Source organism: Somniosus microcephalus, chromosome 3, assembly GCF_052327205.1.
Source record: "Somniosus microcephalus isolate GS21.2 chromosome 3, FLI_Smic_1.0, whole genome shotgun sequence".
Classification (NCBI taxonomy): domain Eukaryota; kingdom Metazoa; phylum Chordata; class Chondrichthyes; order Squaliformes; family Somniosidae; genus Somniosus; species Somniosus microcephalus.
Window position 1 is genome coordinate 163,133,471 of NC_140989.1, and position 18,882 is coordinate 163,152,352.

The 18,882-nt window shown below is 48.6% G+C and overlaps 1 protein-coding gene across 2 annotated transcripts in view; it reads right to left on the reverse strand.

Annotated features, from left to right (window-relative positions):
- Positions 1-18,882, reverse strand: part of mthfd1l (methylenetetrahydrofolate dehydrogenase (NADP+ dependent) 1 like) — a 725,847-nt gene that overhangs the window by 135,682 nt on the left and 571,283 nt on the right. The window contains exons 21-24 of one of the 2 annotated variants that reach the window (XM_085981834.1): positions 16,118-16,257; positions 13,906-13,947; positions 6,139-6,239; positions 3,973-4,150 (exon numbers count right to left, since the gene is read on the reverse strand). In XM_085981834.1, coding sequence (XP_085837960.1) covers positions 3,973-4,150; positions 6,139-6,239; positions 13,906-13,947; positions 16,118-16,257 — 461 coding nt within the window. The remainder of the gene's footprint in view (positions 1-3,972; positions 4,151-6,138; positions 6,240-13,905; positions 13,948-16,117; positions 16,258-18,882) is intronic. The other variant, XM_085981835.1, reaches the window with a different exon arrangement.

The window sequence follows — 18,882 nt, forward strand, 5'->3', positions numbered from 1 at the left end:
GCAGAGAAACAGAAGCCAGTCAGCTGACATTTCAGGTCCAGAGGCCCTTCCTCAGGACAGGCACTTCCAGCAGCTACAGTATTTTGCGCCAAATGGAGTTTGCTTGCTTTCGTCCAGCTTTCGGTTCGCGTTGTGCATGGATTTGCCCTGGTTGCATTTTTACCAATTACAAAACGTTTAAAAGAAAAACTACAGCTTTAAACCAAGAACCCCCAGCCAGAGTCTGGGATTAATCAGTATAGCCACAATTGTCAGTTCTGTAGAGTTATTCAACTAGTGAGTCAGTGCGTGCACACACTGAATAGACGTTCCAGAACGAAAGAAGTCAGTAAATTTTACTTTACTCCTTTTGCGCATAACAATAGCTTAAGGTTTCAAATTGCCATGTCCTTCTTGCAGCACAAATAAAAATGATTATCTGTTCATTCTGACAATGAAACGATGTCCACATAAAAACCACAAAGCATTTTACTATTCATTTTCCAATAAATTAAAAAAAAACTATCGCCTGGTTGTATTTTGAACAAAAGCTGTACCTCTGCACCAATTAAAAAGCTAATGTAAAAGCACAGTGGGTCAAATACAATAAACTCACTGGACAGCTGCATCGATATTCTCTGGCAACCAAAACTCATTGTACTTGAAAACAATGACACTTAGAACCATGACTGAATTAAGAAGTGCAGTACGGAAACCCGAGGAGATTTTGCTACAGCCCGATCCTTGTGTAGCCCAAGACTGAGATGAGAAGATATGAGAATTGTCGCTGTATTCATAGATGTATCTGTGAATTTCAAAGGTACGTGACCAACACTACTGGGATTTCGAGGACAAAAAACAATCAACTCATTTTTTCAGGAAAACCATAGCTTCCGTCGCTTACCATGAGTTAACAACAACTAGCACGTTTAACATGAAAACAAACATCTCAAGGTGCTACACAGAGACGTAGTCAAAGAAACAGAGGTTAGGAAAGGTGACCAAATGCTTAGTTACAGAGGTGAGTTTTTTGGAAGATCTTAAAAGGAGAGTGGTGTGGAGGGACTTAGAGAGGGAATTCCACAGCACTGAGCCTAGGCGGCTGAAGGCATGACTGCCAAAGTAGGGGCGAAGGGAGAGGTGGAGGAGGATGCACAAAAGACCAGAGTCCGAGGAAGGGAAAGGTGGAGTATACCTTTATGTATGGAGAGCTGAAACTGGACAAAATATCATTACCTATCTGACAGCTGATGTAAACAAAATTTTAATTTCTATTTAGTTCAAATCACCATACAGCCTGGATCCATCTTGAATTTTTTTTTTTTTTTATTTGTTCATGGGATGTGGGTGTCGCTGGCAAGGCCAGCATTTATTGCCCATCCCTAGTTGCCCTTGAGAAGGCAGTGGTGAGCCGCCTTCTTCAACCCTGCAGTCCGTGTGGTGAAGGTGTTCCCACAGTGCTGTTAGGGAGGGAGTATATATACACTAACTAGTTAACACAGGTAGTGATCAAGCCTGTCTGATTCTAGACTTACACTGCAGCATCCTCCATCCAATACAATCACATTATCAACAGAGATTATTGGCGATAATTACAAGTGAACTTAACTACACTACAGTCTACCTGCAGCATTACTAGCTAACACTTGGGTTCAGTGCTTCAAATTGTCACGCTATTTATTGCTGCAGAGCACCTAATATCAGAGTGTGACCAAAACGGCTTACATCAAGAGCCTATGTGACAGGGTCGATTTTACTAGTGAAATGGAATCATCGATTGTTGAACTGCCCTCCTTCAGAACTTTAAGCACTCTTACTCACGACCGAGTCAAAAGGTTGTGTGCTCAAGTCCCACTCGAGAGACTGGAACCCATAATCCAGGCTTATACTCCAGTGCAGTACTGAGGGAGTGCTCGACTGTCGGAGTTACAGAAGGAGGCCATTCAGCCCATCGAGTCCGTGCCAGCTCTCTGTAGAGCAATCCAGTCAGTCCCATTCCCCTGCTCTATCCCCGTAGCCCTGCGAGTTTATTTCCCTCAAGTGCCCATCCAGTCTCCCCTTGAAAACATTGAGTGTCTCTGCTTCCACCACTGCCGTTGGCTGAGAGTACCAGGTCCTCACCACTCGCTGCGTAAAAAAGTTTTCCCTCATATCCCCCTTGAGCTCTTGCCCAAAACCTTAAATCTGTGTCCCCTAATCCTTGTACCATCAACTAGTGGGAACAGCCTTTCCCAGTCTAGCCTATCCAAACCGCTACCAAATCACCCCTCAACCTCCTTTGCTCTAATGAAAACAAATCCAGCTTCTCCAACCTATCCTTGTAGCTAAGATCCCCCATCCCCAGAACCATTCTGGTAAATGTCCTCTGCACTCTCTCAAGGGCCTTCACATCCTTCCTAAAATGTGGTGACCAGAACTGGATGCAATACTCCAGTTGTGGCCTAACCAGCGCTTTATAAAGGCTCAGCATAACTTCTGTACTCAATACCTTTATTTATGAAACCCAAGATCCCAAATGCTTTGCTAACCACTCTCTCAATATGTCCTGCCACCTTCAGGGACCTATGCACATTAACTCCCAGGTCCCTCTGTCCCGGCACACTCTTTAAAACTGTGCTGTTAAGTGTATATTGCCTCTCCCTGTTCCTTTTGCCAAAATGCATCACCTCACATTTCTCTGTATTAAATTCCATCTGCCACTTGTCTGCCCATTCTGTTAGTCTTTCTATGACTTGTTGCAGTCGATTGGTATCATCCTCACTGTATGCCACACCCTCAAGTTTGGTGTGATCAGCAAATTTAGAAAATCTACTTTGTATTCCAATATCCAGGTCATTTATATATATCAAAAAAAAGCAGTGGCCCCAGCACTGACCCTTGGGAAACACCACTGTCTACCATTCTCCAGTCTGAAAAACAGCCATTTACCACAACTCGCTGTTTTCTGTCCTTAAGCCAATTCCTTATCCAAGCTGCCACTGACCCACCTATTCCATGAGCCTTAATTTTGTTAACCAGCCTTCTATGTGGTACTTTGTCAAATGTCTTCCTAAAATCCATGTAGACAACATCCATTGCATTCCCTTCATCGATCCTCCCTGTTACTTCATCAAAAAATTTAATTAGATTAGTCAAACACCATCTGCCTTTTTCAAATGGCAAGTTTCGGATGAGACATTAAACCGAGGCCTCGTCTGCCCTCTCAGGTGGATATAAAAGATCCCACAGTACTATTCTGAAGAGGAGCCGGGGAATTCTCCCCGGTGTCCTGGTCAATATTTATCCCTCAACCAACATCACTGAAATAGATTATCTGCTTATCGTGTTGCTGTTTGTGGGAGCTTGCTGTGCACAAATTGACTGCTGCATTTCCTACATTACAAGTGACTCCACTTCAAAAGGTACTTTGTGGGCTGTAAAGTGCTTTGGGACATCCTGAGGTTGTGAAAAGCGCTGTATAAATGCAAGTCTTTCTTTCTTCTTTTATCCAAACTGCTGTCTGTGGACCACATGTAACGCATGAGCCCTGGCAATTCGCCCCTTGGAGTCCAGACAACTCCGTCCTATTCATGATTATATTTCATATTGGCTGGTTCGCTCCCTGTTTGACTTTCATGTCCCCTGGGAGTTCGGAGAGGGCTGTGCTTAGCACTATTGGCTCATTGGCGAACGAACCCTAAATCAGTACTGCCGGGCCGGTTAGTATCAGCAACCAAGGATACCTGCAACTTAGTGAGAACCATGGATGTAAACTTTATAAGTGGCCACGAGGCTCCATGATGCACACTCAAATGGCCCATGAAAGCAAAAGGCTTGGACACCCCTGCATTATATTCTCATATTGTTGTACACCAAATTAATTTCAAGCAACTGCAAATACTAGGTGATTTTCCCACCAACTGTCACTAAATTACTTTGGCTATTATAATTATTGCATCTTTCACAGGAACATTTTGACACTTAGCTAAATAAAGAACGTAGAGCAAGTCTCACCTTTAGGTCATAAAGGTATTTTAAGCTACTCTTCTGGTCTGCAGCCCGTCTGACAGCCTCAGCCAGCCGTACGGACCCTCTGCCTCCAGTGGCCCAGTGATTGCACGGGACAGCATCGAAAGCTCCAGAATCTTTTGCAATTTGACAGATGAGGTCAATTTCTGCTTCGGTGTCAGTCCTATGGAAAGAAAGACTTGCATTTATACAGTGCTTTTCACAATCTCAGGGCACCCAAAAGCACTTTACAGCCAAAGTACTTTTGAAGTATCGTCACTGGCGTAATGTAGGAAACACGGCAGTCAATTTGTGCACAGCAAGGTCCCACAAACAGCAATGTTTATGAGGGATAAATATTGACCAGGACACCAGGGAGAACTCCTCTGCTCTTCTTCAAAATAGTGCCACAGCACCTTTTACATCCACCCAAAAGACTGCACTTCTGACTGTGCAGTGCTCTCTCAGTACTGCATTGGAGTGTCAGCCAGGATTATGTGCTCAAGTCTTGGGAGTAGAGCTGGAATCCACAACCTTCGCACTCAGAGTGCCAGAGTTCTTGCGGGTGTAGAGTTACATATTGGTAGGAAGAATGAGGAGAGACAATACATGCTAAATGGTATCATTTTAAAGGGGGTGCAAGGAGACACACACCTGGGGATGTCTGTGCACAAATCTTTGAAGTTGGCAAGACAGGTTAACAAAGCACGGGTACAGTGGCATAAGTGGTTATTGTACTGGACTAGTAATCCAGAGGCCTGGACTAATGATCTAGAGACGTGAGTTCAAATCACACCATGGTAGCTGGAGAATTTAAATTCAGTCAATTAAATAAATCTGGAATTTAAAGCTAGTCTCCGTAATGGTGACCATGAAATACCCAATTGTTGTAAAACCTATCTGGTTCACTAATGTCCTTTAGGGAAGGAAATCTGCCGCCCTTACCCGGTCTGGCCTATATGTGACTCCAGACCCACAGCAATGTGGTTGACTCTTAACTGTCCTCTGAAATGGCCCAGCAAGCCACTCAGTTGTATAAGGCAGCTCACCACCACCTTCTGATGGGCAATAAATGCTGGCTTTGCCAGTGACGCCCACATCCCATGAACGAATAAAAAAAAAATAAAGCAAATGGGATCCTGGATTTTATAAATAGCGGCATAGAGCAGAAAAGCCAGGAAGTTGTGCTAAACCTACATAAAACACTAGTCCGGCCCCAGCTGGAGTATTGTGTCCAATTCTGGGCACCACACTTTAGGGAGGACGTGAAGGCTTTGGAGAGGGTACAGAAGAGATTTACTAGAATGGTTCCAGGGATGAGGGATTACAGTTACGTGGATAGACTGGAGAAGCTGGGTTTGTTCTTCTTAGAGCAGAGAAGGCTAAGAGGAGCTTTGCTAGAGGTGTTTAAAATCATGAAGGGTTTCAATAGCGTAAATAAAGAGAAACTGTTGCCAACGGCTGAAGGGTTGGTAACCAGAGGGCACAGATTGAAGGTGATTGGCAAAAGAACCAGAGGTGACACGAGGAAAAACCTTTTTACACGAGTGGTTAGGATTTGGAATGCACTGTCTGATAGGGTGGTGGATACAAATTCAATAGTAGCCTTCAAAAGGGAATTAGATAAATACTTGAAGGAGAAAAATGTGCAGGGATATAAGGAAAGAACAGGGGAGTGGGACTAACTGGATTGCTCTTCGAAAGAGCTGGCGTAGACTCGATGGGCCAAATGGCCTCCTTCTGTGCTGTACTATTCTATGATGCTATGATTGGGAGGGACGAGGTGATGGAGGGATTTGAACACGAGAATGAGAATTTTAAATTCGAGGTGTTGCTAGACTGGGAGTGAACATAGTTTGGCGAGGACAGGGGTGAGTCTAAAGGGGTACTGCATAGTCAGTGGGGTTGTTTGATCAAACTTGGTTCCGGTGATGCAGCATCAATCTCTACAGTTGCAGTGGGTTTAATCGGCCCTCAGCTCTCTGCCCGCTTAGCTTAACAAAACAGTCAGTGACGAGCAGTCGCTTCGCTCACAGACACTCGCACTGATTTGGAATCTCGGACGGCTGTCGTGGAGATAGGAGAACCTGTAGTTAGAAATTCCATCAGTGGGTCAAGGCCTTTTCAATGCCTAAAGTACTTCCCCATAGAGTCCCCACACGCAGCACTTACTTGAAAACATTCACAGCAACCACGACTGGGATCCCGAAGAGCTGAGCAATCTGAATCTGTTTCTGTAGATTACAGCACCCATCGGCCACCAGCTTCAGGTTCTACAACAACAATTACATCAGGTTATACAGAGACAAACTTATGACAAATACAGAAAATATTCAGCAGGTCAGGCAGCATCTGTGGAGAGAGAAACAGAGTTCACATTTCAGGTCGATGACCTTTCATCAGAACTGGAAAAAGTTAGAGCTGTAAGTACAGACGCAAGGAAAGAGGTGGTGTATGGTGAGGGAAGGTAGGCCGACAATCGGCCTCACCGGGCCTGGACTAGGGAGGATCACCCAGCTTCCCCACTCCTAGCTGTTTGCAGCACCCACTGTTGGACACTACGTATGTGAATGTCAAGTGAGGGCAGGAATGGAGTTGGTTGTGAGGCTGTCCATGGTCGAACAGCCTACCGACACTCCGCTCAGAAAAAGATGCACACAAAGAATGAACACTTGGACAAGGTACTGAAGGGCAATGGGCACCCATCGAGTTGGTGCCTTCTGGAAAACTGGAGGGAAACAAGAGGGTGGGGAGTTAGTAAAAACAAACTATTTAGTTCAAAGCAAGACTCTTTCATGGGCCCACACTTTGCATTTGTGAAGTTCTGTCTAATGAACTTGACCACTGAGGTAGAACAAAAAGACTAAACTCATTTCATGTGCAGTTAAATGATTATTTTCCTTTTAAAAAGGAAATTACTTCTTAGAATTTGATAGAAACAAACTTATTTGATTTTCATTTCCCTGCTTGAGAATTTATGAAAGGCGAAGAAAAGAGCAGAGTGAAATCAAAACTGAAATAATGAGGAGAAACAGCCTCTACTGATGCTGCACAGAGAAAGGGCAGCACGGTGGCATAGTGGTTAGCACTGTTGCCTCACAGCGCCAGGGACCCGGGTTCAAATCCGGCCTCGGGTGACTGTCTGTGTGGAGTTTGCACATTCTCCCCGTGTTTGCGTGGGTTTTCTCCGGGTGCTCCGGTTTCCTCCCACAGTCCAAAGATGTGCGGGTTAGGTTGATTGGCCATGATAAAAATTGGCCCTTAGTGTTAGGGGGGGGTTACAGGGATAGGGCTTGGGTGGGATGGCTGTTGGTGTAGGGACCGTGTGCTAGGGTTTGGATGATCAGCCATGATCTCGTTGAATGGCGGAGCAGGCTCGAAGGGCCGAATGGCCGACTCCTGCTCCTATCTTCTATGTTTCTATGTTAAAGGGGCCAGGATTCACTGGGATGAATAGAACAGTCATAAACATGGCAACAGTAATCACCAAGTCGACTGTGATACACCCGACCACATGGTGTACCTAGGCTTCCAGAAGGCACTTGACCAAGTTCCACATGAAAGACTTTTCGTTAAGCTAATGACTGTGGGGGAGTCAGGGTAAGGGCAAGAAATTGGGAGAAGGGTAGAAAACAACAGGTTGGAGGAGTTAAGAGACAAGGAATGAGCAGGGTGCCCCAAGAATTGGTGTTGAGACCACGACTGTTTCTAATTTACATCAACAACTAATGATGATGCTCGATCTTGTAAGGATGAGAAATCCAATGCAAATTGATGACTTTTGCACATAGTATTAAACTAGGAGGGGCAATGGAATCACAGAAGGCAGCTCAGATATTACTGGATGAGTTGGACAAAATATGAGTAGAACAATAACATGAAATTTCATACAAAGGAAGTGCAAAGCTCTGCACATAGGAAGGAAAGATGGCTAACACACACAATTCATGATCAGGCTGAAGTAGCTAAGAGTGCAGCTGAAAGAGACCTGGGCCTAGAAATTGGGTATAGCCCCGCTTGAGGCGTTAGAACTGGCGCTGCGCAAAGTTTATAGCCAGACGAAACTTATCGCCGCCTGGCGCGATATTGGGTTGCATCGCCCCCAAAGGGGATCGAGGCGCGAATTCAGACATTGCACGGGCCTCCTAAGGCGCAAAACTTCTGGTGCTACCCAATATCGGCGCAGACGGGCGCAGCGCAGGTGATCTCAATTACCGATAACCACGAGACTTCCAGGCGCCGGCCAGCTCTTAAAGGGGTGGGTCAGTCAGCCTCAGCTTCCACACTCAACGCCCTGTAGGCCTCAGAATCGGCGCTCGCCCTTCTCTGGCGCAAAAAACTTGGTCAGGATGGAGAAGGTGAGACAGAGAGCAGAGTGCTTCAGCACTGAGGCTCTGGAGGAGTTGGTGTCCGCAGTGGAGCGCTGTCGAGATGTTCTGTATCCTGACAATGGCAGGAGGCAAAATCAAAAGGATTACCGCCGAGCTTGGAGGGATGTTTCTCAGAGGGTCAACTCCAGCAGCATGGCGACCAGGAGCCCTGTTCAGTGCAGGAAGAAATTCAACGACCTCACTCGGGTCGTTAGGGTGAGTGCTGTTTATGCAAACTTCTGATTCCCTCCATCTGCACCTGACTTCGAGCACCCTGTTGCCATGATGCCCCAATGGCCATCTGTCAGCAAGCACTCATGGCCCTTTCTGGGCACACACATGGACATTTGACTCAAGGCATCATGTAAGGGCTCTTGCACCATGGGAGGGCATGAGATGATCTCTCAAGGCATCATGTAAGGGCTCTTGCACCAAGGGGGGGGCATGAGATGATCACTCAAGGCATCATGTAACAGAACTTCCCCTTCTTTCCCCTGCAGTCCAAGCTGGCGGCTATCCGCAAGGACCCGCGTCGAACCGGTGGCGGACCTCCACAAGTGGTCACTCTCACGGATCTAGAGGAGAGTGCACCAGATTCTTGGAGGACGTCCGAGTGGTCCTGTTACCACTGCAGCTGCCGACCCCATTGTCGACAGCGAGGGTAAGGCTCTCACCTTTTTCAGCTGTATCCTTCCACTTGGTCCCCCCGCCAGCATGCTTTCTCAGTGTGCAGCCATGTCAGAGCCTTGCCGCAATCTGGCATGCCTTGCCGCCAACCTGTCCTTTTGCTAAAGCCACTCTTCCACCTCCCTGCTTTCAGATGCTGCATCACCAACTCGGGATCTGCGCCCTGAAGCTGCCAGTGCCAGTGCCTCCGGAGGCGAGGATCAGGAGGAAGCCGGAGCATCCGTTCCAACCTCAGGGGAGCCTACACATCTGCAGACTGGGGATAGTAGTTCCCTGGAGGGGAGGGGGGTGGGGGGGCTCTGCTGATGAGCCAGTTGCCTGAACAAGCGGCATGCAGCAACGCGAGGGGGGTAGGCAAGTTCGGCCACCGGCTCCCCGGAGGGCAAGGCAGGGAGTGATGACTGCTGCAGAGTGCAGAGGAGGTGCGCAGCCTGGCTGAAATGAGCACCCAGGCCCGGCTCAGGCACACTGAGCTGATGGCTGCAGTGGGGAGGATGCCTCCGTCGATAGAAACACTGGCAAAGAGTGTGTTGGGCTTTGGAGCAGCAATGGAGAGGACTGTCCAGGGCTTCGGGGCAGCAATGGAAAGGACTGTTCAGAGCTTCAGACAATCCCTGGAAAGGTCTGTCTAGGGCTTGTCCGAGGCAGTGGAACGGACTGCTCCGGCCTTGTCCGAAGCAATGGAAAGAACTGTCCAGGGCTTCTCCGAAGCACTGGCACCTGTCACACAGGTCCTCACTGCTGCCACGCAGTCACTTGCTGGCCTCGTCCACACCCAGATTGAGGCAACGCGAACTCTCACTGCAGCCACCCTATCTGCATCAGCTAGGATCACCCCGGGCCCTTCCAGTACCATACAAGGCCAGGGAATCAGTGGAGCAGGCGATTGTGGCAGATGAGCCGAACCGGTCCCCTCAGAGAGCCAGTGTGTCGTCCGACCATGGTGCAGGTGTCCTCTCTCGGCAGGTGACCATTGCTCATGCCACCGCTGGTACGTCTGCAGTGCAGCTGCCACCACCTGCAGGGCACACTGCTTCCAGCCATGCTCAGATCAAGCAGCCTGCGTCCGCGCCCTCCAAGACCAGAGGTCGGCCAGGCCGTCCCTCAGGGGCTTCTGCGCTTCCACAGTCAGCAGGCATCCCCCAGCCTTGACCCCACCACTGGGGTTCAATTACGTAGGAGCAGCAGGGAGGGAAGGGGCCGACCGCGAAAGAGAAGTCGTTCTCCATCAAGGGGCCAGCAGTAGAGGCAGGTGCTGAGACGTTTCTTTGGCCAAATTCAAGGACTCCCTCACCTGTTGTGATTGTTGGAAATGGTTTGTTTAGTTTTGCGGCATTGCCGAAGAGTTAACTGTTATTTTGTTAGTTATGGTTTCTGTTGACATGACGTTGTTATGCTGGAAGGAAGGACTTTTGTGACAATGAAGAAAAGTTTTAATTTGCAATGGTACACGTTACTATTTACAGTCATGCTGGCCTTCAGAGCCTTTCAAAGACCCGAAGTGCGCAGGACGAATGACACCCATCATTCCGCCAGAGGGGCCTGGAACCGAGTCCTGATGAGCCTCTGACGGATGGCCCTTCCACTTTCAGGAGCCCTCCCATCTTCCTCCTCCTCTTCCTCCTCCTCATCCGCATGCTCCTCCTCCTCGTCCGCCTGCTTGTCCTCCTCCTCCTCGTCCGCCTGCTCTGCTGGACCTTGAGGGACAGCTGGCATTGGCTGGGTGCGTCAAATCGCCAAGTTGTGGAGCATGCAGCAGACGACGACGATGTGACCCACTTGCTCCGGCGAGTACTGCAGGGCTCCCCCGAATGGTCCAGACAGCAGAAACGCTGTTTGAGCACACCAATAGTGTGCTCTACAATGTTCCTGGTCGCCTGATGGCTGCTGTTGTACAGCTCTTCTGCTGGGGTGGCGGCCAAACGGAGTGGTGCCATGAGCCAGGGGCAGAGAGGATAGCCCTTGTCCCCAAGAAGCCAGCCTCGTGGGCGAGCCGGCCCCTCAAAAAGGTGACAAAGTGAGGTCTGCCGCAGGCTGAAGGCATCGTGGCTGCTCCCTGGGAATTGGGCGTTGACAGCCATGATCATTTGGCGGTGGTCACAGACCAGCTGCACATTGAGGGAGTGGAACCCTTTGCGGTTGCGGAAGTCCTCAGGATTCAGTAATAGCGCCCGCAAAGCCACGTGTGTGCAATCAATTGCCCCCTGCACCATGGGGAAGTCCGCAATAGCAGCGAAGCCCTGCGCGCGCTCCGCCTGCTTCTCCAGGCTCAGAGGGAAGGTGATGAATTGACGCCTTCGTCTATAAAGGGCAGCTGTAACTTGCCGGATGCAACAATGGACTGCAAACTGAGAGATATTCGCAATGTCCCCAGTGGCTGCCTGAAAGGATCCGGTGGCATAGAAATTGAGGGCAACAGTCACTTTAACGGACATCGACAGAGAGGTCCTGCACCGTAGACGCGGCTGCAGATCCTGAGCAAGCAGGTGGCACAGCTCAGTTACAACCTCCTTCCCGAATCGGAGCCTTCGCACACACTGCTCCTCCGACATTGCAAGGTATGACACCTGCTGCCTGAATACCCTCGCAGCGTACCCTCGGATTGGCCGACCTCCATTGCCCCTCCTCCTTCTGGCCAATCCCGGCCCTCTCTCCCGCCGTCTCTCTGCCCCTTCAGAGTGTCCGGCCATGAGGGCGTGGCCCTCCAAAGCAGCTCCCATTCCGATGCCAGTCGGTCAAAACGCCGTTAGGTGTAGCGCTCCAACTGCTCCGGACAGGTTTGAAGGTCCCAAGTATTCTAAGGCTAAATTCAAAAAAATCTGCTCCACAGTAGCTCACCAACTCTCTCCAGCAACGATCACAATGAACAGGCCAAGTGGCTGCAGCTTTTATACTAGAGCTGTCCCCTTTAAATAGCGCCCCCCGACTACGAGAAGGACCTGGTAACGTTCCATCGAACTGTCACGAACAGCGCTAGGCGCAAAGGTTCCGGGCACCACCGAATATCCGGTCAGGGGCGCCTAAAAGGCGTTGCACACTGAAATGACGTCATGATCTGCCTGCGCACGCGGGCATGCGCTAACACTTAGCGCAGGCGTTAAATGTATAGTCAATATGGGAGGTGTCACTATCTTCATTGCGCCCGCCCGAAAATTGGGTAACGCCCCAATTCTCGGGCTCTTTAAGCGCTAATCGCTGGCGCAACCAACCGAATTTCTGGGCCCTGGAGTCTTATTAGACACAATGGAGGAAAAATTCGGTATCGCCCCATTTGGGGCGCTACTATTATTGGTGGTGCGCAAAGTTTAGCGCCTGGCGCTAATTATTGCCTCTGACAGCAAACTTGGCTTTTATCGCCCCTGGAGGTGATTGGAGCGCTAAATCAGGCGCTACACACCTCTCTTAAGGCGCTAAGGCCGAGGAGCGTGGCGTTACCTCACAGCGCTGTGATTTCAGTCAGCAATGGAACAGAGACACACTGGCACCGTCCAATTCTTAAAGGGGAGTTCTGACAAATGGTCATCGACCTGAAACGTTAAATCTGTTTCTGTCTTCACAGGTGCTGCTTGACCTGCTGAGTTTCTCCTGCATTTTCTGTTTTTATCTTAAAGGGGAGGGTTGATCTTGCTCTCCATCCACAACCTGCTCATTGCAGCCTTGAATCTCGGCTTGGAGAGACCTGTACATCAAATCTGCTGGAAAGAACAATGGAGAGACCCAGGGAAAGAGCTCAGAGTGCAGACCCCACAGTCTCTTCTAACTCGATACAAGGGCAAATCAAAACCAACCTGCAAAGTGCTGCTCAGTACCCAAAACTCCTTCACACAGCGTTGAATCTCTCCAGAAGTCCCTCTCTCTCTCTCAGAATGCGTGGTGCAAAAATGTCACCGACAAAAAAAGGCAGGAAGTGGTCGCCTTTAAATAGCGCTCCTCTAGTCCCTTTCGGACAGCATAATGCTCCCCTCAACCTGTCGTTGCTAGCGGCAGGCGGCGCCACTCAATTTCCGGTCCGGGGCGCTAACGGGGCGTTGCGCACACGATTGACGCCACGATCCGCCGGCGCAGGAGATCGTGGCGGTAGTGTTTAGCACTGCCGCAAAATGTCTAGTTAATTTTGCGAGCGGCGCAAACATCGCTGCGCCCAGGCACTAGTTGCTTTGCGCCCCACTTGGCACCCTCTTAAGGCGCTAACGGGAGGCGCAAACAACTGAATTTTTCCACCAATGTGTTCATTCATTGTAGAGCAGCAACCAACAAAGGCAATAGAATGTTGAACTACAGAGTCAAAGCAGTAGAACACAGATCAGAGGAAGTTGTGATCAAACTATACAAGGCCCTGGTCAGACCGCACTATTGTGTCCAGTTCTGGTTACTGAGACACAAGGCGGACATTCAAGTGCTGGAGGCAGTGCAGAGAAGAGGCACAAGACCTGATCCCCAGTGTTGGAGATCTGAGTTCTGAGCAAAGACGGGACAGATTTTGACTTTTCACCCTCGAAAGGAGGCACCCAACAGGTGATTTTATAGAGGTATAGAGAGTAAATAAAGTGGAAAAGGTAAACCAGAAAACGAAACTGCCAAAGCAAAACAAGGATACATAGTTCCAATTGCAGGATCTCCCACCCATCACTCCACCCGACCAGTATATAGGCAATCCTATTATAGACCATCGAGGTAACTGAAAATACATTTATTTCTATGGAATTCTCAAAATCTACTTATGGCCCTCAATTCTATATGGGAGGATTCTATCTACTTTTATGGGGATTCGTTCAAATATAGATTCCAATGCGCTAAAGACAACAGATGTTGAGTGCACAAGGCGGAGAATCATCAAGAACATGGATTACATCACCGAGGAAACCTGTTGAAGTGTACACACCTCCTCCATATACTCTTTTGATAGGGGCTTGCCTGCAGTGACCTGAAATAGAGCAAATTAGTGACAGTTGTTAATTTAAATACAGGTCAACAGACACTTGCACAATAATGGACAAGTTCAAATGCATGTGTGACGATACGTTGAGAGAGAGAGAGACACACACAGACCGGGAGAGAGAGAGACATAGAAACATAGAAGATAGGAGTAGGCCATGCGGCCCCTCGAGCATGCTCCGCCAATTAATGAGATGATGATGGCTGATCATCCAAATTCAGTACCCTGTCCCTGCTTTCTCCCCATATCCCTTGACCCCTTTAGCCTTAAGAAATATATCTAACTCCTTCTTGAATATATTTAATGAATTGGCCTCTACCGCCTTCTGTGGTAGAGAATTCCACAGGTTCACCACTCTCTGGGTGAAGAAATTCCTTCTCATCTCTGTCCTAAATGGCTTACCCCTTATCCTTAGACTGTGACCCCTGGTTCTGGACTCCCAGGCCATCGGAAACATCCTTCCTGCATCTAGTCTGTCCAGTCCTGTTAGAATTTTATAAGTTTCAATGAGATCCCTCTCATTCTTCTAAACCCCAGCGAGTACAAGACCAATCGACCCAATCTCTCCTCATACGTCATTCCTGCCATCCCAGGTATCAATCTGGTGAATCTTCACTGCACTCCCTCCATGGCAAGAACATCCTTCCTCAGATAAGGCGACCAAAACTGCACACAATACTCAAGGTGTGGTCTCACCAAGGCCCTGTACAACTGCAGCAAGACATCCTTGTTCCTGTACCCGAACCCTCTCACTACGAAGGCCATGGTGTGGAGATGCCGGAGTTGGACTGGGGTGGACAAATGTAAGAAGTCACACTACGAAGGCCAACATACCATTTGCCTTCTTAACTGCCCGCTGCACCTGCATGCTTACCTTCAACAACTGGTGCACAAGGACACCCAGGTCTCGTTGCACTTCCCCTTCTCCCAATCTATTGCCATTCAGATAATAATCTGCCTTCCTGTTTTTGCCACCAAAGTGGATAACCCTCGCATTTATCCACATTATACTGCATCTGCCATGCATCTGCCCAATCCCCAACCTGTCCAAGTCATACTGGAGTTTCTCTGCATCCTCCTCGCAGCACACACAGCCACCCAGCTTTGTGTCGACAGAGAGGGGGAGAGGAGAGGGGGGGCCGGGAGAGGGGGGGCCGGGGGAGGGGGGGCCGGGGGAGGGGGGGGCCGGGGGGGGAGAGGGGCCGGGGGGGGGGAGGGGCCGGGGGGGGGGAAGAGGGGCCGGGGGGGGGGGGAGAGGGGCGGGGGCGGGGGGGGGGGGGGGGGGAGAGGGGCCGGGGGGGGGGGGGGGGGGGGGGGAAGAGGGGCCGGGGGGAGAGGGGCCGGGGGGAGAGGGAGCGAGGATGGGGGGCCGGGGGAGAGGGAGCGAGGAGGGGGGGCCGGCTGAGGGAGCGAGATGGGGGGGGGGGGGGGGGACAGCACAGGGGACCGGTGGGGGGGGGCGGGGGAGACACGGGGGACGAGGCTACACGGGGTACCCGGGGGGGGGGGGGGAGACACGGGGGGCGAGGCTACACGGGGTACCCGGGGGGGGGGGGGGGGCGGAGGCGGGGGACCAGACACAGGGGGACCGGGGGGGGGGGGGGGGGACACAGGGACGCAGAAGGAGACAAACCGACATAGACAGAGACAGAGAGACAGAAAGGAGGGCAGATGGGGCCTCAGTTTAACTTCTCAACTGAAAGATGGCACCTCCGACAGTGCAGCACTGCACTGGACTTTCCGTCTGGACTATGTGCTCAAGTCCCTGGAGTGGGGCTTGAACCCCTGACCTTCTGAATCAGAGAGAAGAGTGTTATCACCAAACCACAACCAACAACGGCCCTGGACTGATGGATGTGAACTCTCATCTCATCGTTTTGTTGAGCCGTGTTCGGAAGCTACAGTCCTAAGCCTATGGGCCCTTCCCAGTTCACGGACAAATTCTGAATAATCGTATCTGCTTAAGTGAATGACAGGCATTCAAAATTTTAGTTTCTATCCTCAAACATCAATTCCTGCTCGTTGATCTTCCCACGGTTGTTTGAATAGGTCTTTGTGTACAGCACGAAAACATCTCCAGGCGGAGAACAGATCAGCCACGATCTAATTGAATGGCAGAACGGACTACTCGTGTTCTATGTTTACACTATTTACTCACATTCGGCCCTCCACCGTGCATCTTCAAGGCTCGGATCGTTGCCACTAGCACCACCACGTCCGGCTGAAGGCCCGAGGCTCTGCACTTGATGTTGAAGAACTTCTCCATCCCGATGTCAGCACCAAAGCCAGCTTCGGTCACTAAAAGACAAGACATTACACAATTAGTCAGCCCAGAAATAAATTAAATATAGGCCTTGCAGTTATAAGCAAACCATTAACTCTCATTTAACCAGAAAGTTTTCTAAAAATCTGCAAATTGTACATATATTGACAAAAAAAAACATTTCCCCATTTGTAATTACAATATAGTAACATAGGAACAGGAGTAGGCCATTCAGCCCCTCGAACCTGTTCCGCCATTCAATGAGATCATGGCTGATCTGTATCTTAACTTCATCCACCTGACTTGGCGCCATATTCTTTTATACCCTTGTCTAGCAAAAATTATGAATTCAGCTAGCACCTACTACCTTTTGTGGGATAGCACCCTTTGCGTGAAGAAGTGTTTCCTAATTTCTTTCCTGAATGGCCTGAATTTAAGGTTATTTCCCCTTGTTCTAGATTTCCCCACCAGCGGAAAACGTTTCTCTATCTACCAATTCCTTTCAAAATCCTAAAAACTCAATCAAATCACCCCTCAACCTTCAATACAAGCCTAGTTTATGTAATCTCTCCTCATAAACTAACCCTTGGCGCACTGATAACATTCTGGTGAATCTGTGCTGCACTCCTTCCAAGGCCAATATATCCTTCCTACCGGGGCTTTGTATAGCTGTAGCGAAACCTCCTCTCCATTATATTCTAGCCCTCTAGTTATAAAGGCCAACATTCCATTAGCCTTTTTGATTTTTTTTTGCACCTGACAACTACATTTTAGTGATCTGTGTACTTGGATCCCTAAATCTCTTTGGACATCCACTGTTCCTAGCTTTTCACCATTTAAATAATACTCGGATCTATCCTTTTTTGGCCCAAAATGGATGACCTCACACTTATCTGCACTGAAATCTACGTATCACAATTTCACCCACTCACTTAATCTATCAATGTCTCTTTGTAATTTTATGTTCCCAGCTACACTACTTACTATGCCACCAGTCTTTTGAGTCATTGGCAAACTTCGATATAAGGCTCTCTATTGTGTTATCCAAGACATTAATATATTGGTGCAGTAATTCCGGTCCCAACGCGTGAGTACGGACGGTGTACTCCTGCGTGAGCCCGTTGCAAGTGCCGGATTCCAGCATGCACAGCGCATGCGCGGGAAACCAGCATTTCCTCTCCATCGAACTAAGGGGTTAAGAGGTCCAATGCGTGCGCGCAAGACTCTGCGCGCGTTGAACTTCCTTCGTTTACACAGGTTTGCGCGTGTGCTTTTTGGAAATGAAAAAAGGAGGCGTAAGCAGTGGATTCCTGAAGGTAAGTGGTCTATTATTTAAAATTATTACATTTTTTCCACAGCTTCATTGTTTTTAAGGACTTTACAGTAAGGTAAGTTTATTTTTAGACCCGAATTCGTAAAAAAAAAATTCTCAAAAATTTTATTAATTGTTTTAAATAGTTTTTTAAAGTTATTTATAGTTTATTTAATTATTGGGATTTTTTTTAAATTTTAATTAAAGTTAAACTAGTCTTTTGGGCGCCCGTACTTTTCATGAGTTTGACAGTCTTTACTATCAAACTCATGAATGAGTTTCCCCTCCCCTGATTGGCTGCACAGTGCTCACCTGATCCCAGCCGGCACATCGCACTAACTACGCCGCTGGATCAGGTAAGCACTGCGCGCTGACATCTGAACCGGGCCAGTGACAGGAAATGCAAGCAGGCCCGGGCTTCAGATGTCAGCGCGCAGGGTGAGTGCAGATCGGGGGCTTGCACGCGCGGCAAGCACCCGATCCTAATTTCTGGCCCATTGAATAGTTAAGGCCCCAGCACAGATCCTGGTGGGACACCACTAGTCACTTCCGTCCAATTTGATACATACCCGTTAGCCCTACTCTCTGTCTTCAACCACCTTACCAATCTCCTAATCAGGTCATTAATTTGCCTTGAATTCCATGAGCTTTAATTTTAGCTAACAGCCTCTTATGCGGAACCTTATCTAAAGCCTTCTGGAAGTCTATACAAACTACATCCATAGATATTCCCCTGTCTACTACTTTAGTTACTTCCTCAAAAAATTCAATTAGGTTCATTACACTGACCTGCCCTTTACAAATCCATCTTGGATCACTCTGACTCTAACTCAAATTTCTCCAAGTGCTCAAAAGGTTACTTTTCATACACCTAACACTAGATTTACACATGTACGCTGTATAAAATACACATGTATACATACAAACGTTCAAATATACACACACATATCCACAGATAGGCACACAAAATCATTCATATTTATATCAAAACACATTATATAGACTAAGACTGACAATTCAGTCATTTTTGCACTAAAAATGTATTTCTATAACAATTTTCATCAATGTAAAAAACAGCAAAGCAGGAAAGGTGAGGTGAGAGTGACTGCCCTTGACATCAAGGCCGCATTTGACAGAGAGTGGCATCAAGGAGCTCCAGTAAAACTGAAGTCAATGGGAATCGGGGGGGAAACTCTTCACTGGTTGAAGTTATACCGAGCACAAAAGAAGATGGTTGTGGTGGTTGGAAGTCAATCACAGCCCAGAACATCGCTGCAAGAGTTCCTCAGGGCAGTGTCCTAGGCCCAACCATCTTCAGCTGCTTCATCAATGACCTTCCCTCCATCAT